This window comes from Maniola jurtina, chromosome 19 (assembly GCF_905333055.1).
Source record: "Maniola jurtina chromosome 19, ilManJurt1.1, whole genome shotgun sequence".
NCBI lineage: Eukaryota > Metazoa > Arthropoda > Insecta > Lepidoptera > Nymphalidae > Maniola > Maniola jurtina.
Genome location: NC_060047.1, coordinates 6,426,711 through 6,432,522, shown reverse-complemented (window position 1 = coordinate 6,432,522; position 5,812 = coordinate 6,426,711). Strand labels below are relative to the sequence as shown.

Here is a 5,812-nt window from a genome sequence, read left to right as displayed (position 1 = left end):
AAGTTAAAGGCTGTTTTACGCCGGAGCAACAACATACGACAACGCGGCATGCTACAAACGGAAATATTAATTTTGCGGCCTTCAGAAGCATGCGGCAGTTTGTTTTATGCCAAAACAAGATCGTACTGTAGACTTGATATATCAGGATATGACAGTCTGCCGACAAAACTTGCTGCATTGAAAGTATTGTATCATGCGGCTCTATGACATGCTGCAATGTTGCACTATGCTCCACTGGCAACAGTGACATTGTAGCATTCTGATACTATGGTGCGTTGAAACCAATTAGGGATATAATTTATCCCTTATATTATACTCATAGGTTTAAAAAAACTCTCATACTTCTGCCTAGATACTCTGCTTCAATCTTGACTGCATTGATACTTACCACGAGAGCTGCTCCCTATCAAAGGGGTTACGTGTCATCGAATTTTCAATAATAACTCAAAATTTAAAAAACCCCCGACACAAAAACCTCTATAAGAAAACTAGAAAAGAGCTAATAACTTTCAAACGGCTGAACCAATTTTCTTCGATTATATACATAGGTAGGTATAGCTAAGAACACTTTCGATCAAGCCACCTTTCAAACAAAAAAACTAAATGTAAATCGGTTCATTAGTTTAGGAGCTACGATGCCACAGATAGATACACAGATACACACGTCAAACTTATAACACCCCTCTTTTTGGGTCGGGGGTTAAAAACCTACTTTTCCTTAAAGCAAAGTAGGTATATGGATGTACAATTAAGAGTGGTAGTACATATTCAAAAATAATAACTAATGTAATAAAACGAAATAGAGAAATTGTACCCTTCATCATGTTATTTGTACAGATTTTCGGGTGAGTAAATTTCCAAAGGTTCAGTAGACGTTATTAAAATACAAAGAGGTTTTATCATACGAATGAATAATGTAAAGAGCGAACCCATTTTCAATTTAATCAGTGCTAAAGGTGTGAACAACCTTCAAACAATACCTTTGGAATTAAACCGAATACGGCAAATAAAGTTTTATTATGAAATACTATTTCGCTATAAATGTTTGAAGAGATTGCTACTTTTATGCCTTAGCGAGTGGATTACGATTTTCTGTAGGTACCTATGCTTAAATGGAAGCAATAATAGTTATTGCTTGGTTTTCACTCATACGGACATTTTAATCTAGTGCAGCTTTTGTTTCAGTATTTTGATTGTAAGCAGGACATTCGTTTGGAAAGTTAGCTACTTTCAAAACTATTCCTGGACTAAAATTTAGATTTGTAGGTCACTTTACAATTAGATTTGTTTTTGGCTTGTTTTTTTTTTCATTTAAATACACTCTTTTGCAGTGGTATTAAGATTCTAAAACTGTACTTAACAATCTTAAGGTCATAGCTCATTAGAGCCAGCGGCACCCGACCAGCACCGCCTCGCCTCATGTGGTTAGTATACTGTTTATATGGACTTCTATGAACATACGATGACTACATAAACTGCGTAATGACAGGTCCTGACAGACCTATGACAGATCGCCTTGCTCGCTGACGTTACAGAGTTGATGCAGTGAACGTTTGCCCACAGAAGTCCATATTATAAAGAATACTAATCGCACGAGGCGAGGCAGTGCTGGTCGGGTGCTGGGTGTCTCTAATGAGCTATGGCCTTTAACATCTCTTATAGGCTATTTTTAAAATGGATATGGTACATAGACAGACATGGCATTTTATTCTGAGAGCAGACCCGTGCTGAGTGGGCCTGCACGCGCCGATGGGTTGATCATAATGATGATGACACAGAAAACGCACAGATGAACAAAAGGCAAAACGACACAAGTTCCTTGTTTTACTACGGGATCCAAAAAAAAAAACAACCGTTGATTTATTTTGATATATTTAAGCAGTTAAGCATAAACACATTGATACAAATGTTCACGTAAAGTCGAGACAGCTTCGTCAGTGTTCCTCCTGGCCTTGTTACAACAGTTAGTCAGTTTCTCACAAGACTGTTCGTTATGGCGTCTGGCGTTGGTGAGACTGAGGTCTAACTCATATCCTAGGGCTACAGCTGCTTTGGATAGTTCTTTGAGGTAGGCTGTCACATTCACTCTGAAATTGTAATTAGGTTTTTATTGTCATGATTATCTTTGGTCGAACTTTTGTTCGAGGATTGAAACTTTTCAAGTTAACGTTGACTGCGCGTAGATCTGCTATTTAATATAGAACGGATAGGGACGGAAAATTGCACGGTTAATATCTTCTTGAAAAGTTTAACTCAGGGCTTTCTAATTTTTCCCAATTTCAAAATTTAGTCATAATTTTAGAATTTGCAGAATCCAGATTATTTCACATATTTAAAAGCTTTTGTATATTATCATAAAAAATAAGCCAGACAAATCTATTTTTGTACAACATTCGGTCCAAAATTCTTAAGTTATTAAACGCTTAGACTATATTATTATGTGTTATGGTCACGAGATTAAAGCAATCGCTCTATGTGAACTTTCTAAATCGGAAATGGACAGTTTCTTTAGTTAATGTGCCACTCAGAATAGACACATATAAAATGCCCCTACTTACATTTTGGTGTTTCGGGCTGTCTCATCAATCTTTAAATTCTCAGCCACTTCAGTTAGAGCAACATCCATGTGATTTCGGGTAATTGTGATCATCTCTTCCGCGTACTTGCCCATCTCTGCTATGGAGGAGCGAGCGTGCTCCGTGCACTTGTAAATGAGGGCAACGTGCTTGCTTGCCAACGTGCGCGATGCTCGACGCTCTTCATCGCACATGGCTGTGGAACAGTAGAAGCTAAATCAATTATGAAATTATTTAACTTACGACTATACAGAGCTCACTTTCCACGCTTTACCGTGAGCCGAGTTGGCGGCGAGTCTATGTAATGTGCGAAGACCTTTATGAATTGAGGTGAATCAACTAAATAATAGCCTGAGACGTTGATACTGTAATCCTAGTTTAGAAAATAAAAGATATCAAGGAATTATCATAATTTTTTTTTAGACTATAAATCTTAAAAACATTACAGGCAGCGTAAATTATAATATAATATAAATTTCTACCTAAGTATTTTTATTTGAAACAAGCCTACTTAATATAAAAGTGAAGGATTTCTCGAAACTCATCAATCACCGTATAAATTATTCACAACGGAACGGTTTCGCTTCGCATAATTAAGTAGTTTGTTTATCCGGTGAAAGTAATTTTAATACAAAGGGAAATCTTTGAATTATTTAGCGATACTTATTTAGTCAGAAGCGAAAGAATGTTCCCCAATGATCAACAGTGCCCAACGAGAGTCTGAAGAACTGATCACAACCGTAGATTCTCGTCATCGATTGGTTTATTCTTCGTAACTCGCAAAAAGGTTAAAAATATTTGTAAAAATCTAGTAAGATGGTCGAAGCTTTCACGATTGGGCTTACCTATTTTTATAGATGAATGATTTGGGAACAGGGAACACCTACTCATGTCAAGTAATGTATGAGTATCAGAAATAAAATACCTGGAACTTTTAAGGTATCCGCCAACTCCGTGAGCTCGGTATAGATTTTGTGCTTCTTCCTTATAGCGACGTTGATTTCATCTTTGATCTTTTTGAGTATCGTATTCGTCAACTGCTGGTAGGAATTTTGGATGTTTCTGTGATAAGTGTCTAAGAAAGGGGCTATTACTGTATCCACATATCGGTTAACTTCTCTAAAAAGGACAATTTATTTTAGTTTATTTATTTTGACAGAAGGGCTGGCTCATTTTTTGCGCAACGGATCAGCCTGGCTGTCCAACGCGGAAATGCAGCCAGTATTCTTGGCACCATTCTACGCGGGCATGATTTGTATAGTAATTAGATAAGGCTAGCTTTAAGTTTTATTGTAATATTTAAAAAAAAAAAAGTTTCGAATATATGAATATATAGATACATATTTTTTTAGTCTCTTAATACTGTATCAAGCGTAATCGTAGCAAGCGAAAATCTGGTCTTCAGGGTAAAACTTGATATTGAAGGCCTTTTTACCCTTAACTTACCGATTATCTAATGGAAATTTTGGAAGCCTCGTGTTCCGTCGTTCGGAATTTCCCCACGTATCACGTATCTTATTCAAATGTTTCTCTACTTCTACAGGCTGGTGCTGCCATGGTGGAATTTCAAAACATAAACCTCCGTCTAATCGTAAGTGGCTACTCCTGCTGTCCTAGTACAAAAGTAAATCAAATCTATATACAATACATAATAAAAATCAATTTCCTCATGAATGAAAGACTTTGAAAGAGCATCGCTTGAGAATAACTCGACCAATTTAGCTGATTTTTCTTTGTTGTGTTCGTAATTTACCAAGTAAAGGTTCGTATGAAAGAATTTTTTTGTTCATTAATAATAATAAAATTAATCAAACCAACCAACGACCAAGTTGCAGTATCGTAGTTTTTTTTGTTCAGATACAAGTAAGCCCTTAACTGCAATCTCACCTGGTGGTAAGTGATGGTGCAGTCTAAGATAGAAGCGGGCTAACCGAGAACGGGTATGGCAGTTTTTATTAAACCCACAACCCTTTGGCTTCTACACGGAACCGTACATCGTACCGGAAAGCTAAATCGCTAGGCGGCGCGGTTTTGCTGGTAGGGTGATAACTAGCCACGGCCAAAGCCTCCTACCAGGCCAGACCGGAGTAAATACATACTTGTATATTATAAAGTGGAGCGGATATACGTATAAGTGGAGAATGTTAATGGATAGAAAATGAATGAATAGTTAGTGCAAAAATAGCAATGCGTACAAAACTACAGTAAAATTAATGATAAAAATCCTACCCTGCAATTGGGAGAGCATTTCACAGCTTCCAAAAATATAACACAAGCTAATATCGATACTGTGAATCCCGCGAACATGACTACTTTACAAACAAAACTACGAGAGGGGCCAAATTCCGAAACAAACTTTTAATTCAATTACAAACACCAGTTATACGAATTACACTCATAGTTTAGTGAATTTAGGGATCATTTTGCTTTTGGGGGAAACAAATTTCTGACTGAACTATCATATGACTGACATTTTAGTAGAAAGTGTAGAGGCACTAGTAAATAGGCATTTTAGAGGCTACGCGTGCGACGGCGTAGCGAAATTGGTTAGTTGCCCCTAGCCTCTTGTAGCGTGTTGTTGTTTCCAAAGAAATTGTAACTTTAAATAGTGAATTATAATATATATTTTTTTAGTGTTCATTTCTTTTGTTTTTATTACTACCCTGGTAGAGAACACGGCGCTACTATATATCCAGCAACATCAGTCGTACATTGAATATATATACATCAAATATCTGTACGTAAAACACCTGTACATTGGTGACTCGGACTTTGAACTACCAGGGTAGCGCGTGTTAATTTTCTTAATTAAAATAAAGTAAAGTAACGTAAGCTAGGGCAACTCAAATTAACACGTAGGAAGTGAAAAACTAAAAAACTTTAAAAATGGCGCAACCTACGACAGTAGTGAAGGATGAAGACACGTATCTAGCGTCGATATCTCTCACGTCGAAGATCCCGGAGTTTTGGACCGACCAACCTAGGGTCTGGTTTATCCAGCTGGAAGCAATACTAGCACCACAAAAACAAGGAGACGCATCCAAGTATAACTTAGTGGTATCCAAGCTGAGTAAGGATGTCATTCAACAGGTGACGGACATCCTGATCAATCCTCCGGAGGTGCGTAAGTACGAGGTACTTAAAGAAAGGTTGCTCAACATATATGAAGAGTCGGAGAACCGCCAGATACAGAAGCTCATCGGGGAGATGGAACTGGGTGATCAGAAACCCAGCCA

General features: G+C 37.4%; 1 protein-coding gene across 1 annotated transcript; it reads right to left on the bottom strand.

Moving 5' to 3' along the window:
* Positions 1–1,858: 1,858 nt before the first annotated feature.
* On the bottom strand, positions 1,859–5,055 carry LOC123875141. Its single transcript, XM_045920823.1, has 5 exons — positions 4,806–5,055; positions 4,023–4,189; positions 3,502–3,695; positions 2,559–2,772; positions 1,859–2,087 (listed from the first exon to the last, which is right to left on the bottom strand). Exons 1-5 carry the CDS (start codon positions 4,881–4,883, stop codon positions 1,883–1,885), a joined length of 858 nt encoding a protein of 285 aa, XP_045776779.1. The 5' UTR covers positions 4,884–5,055; the 3' UTR covers positions 1,859–1,882.
* Positions 5,056–5,812: the final 757 nt, after the last annotated feature.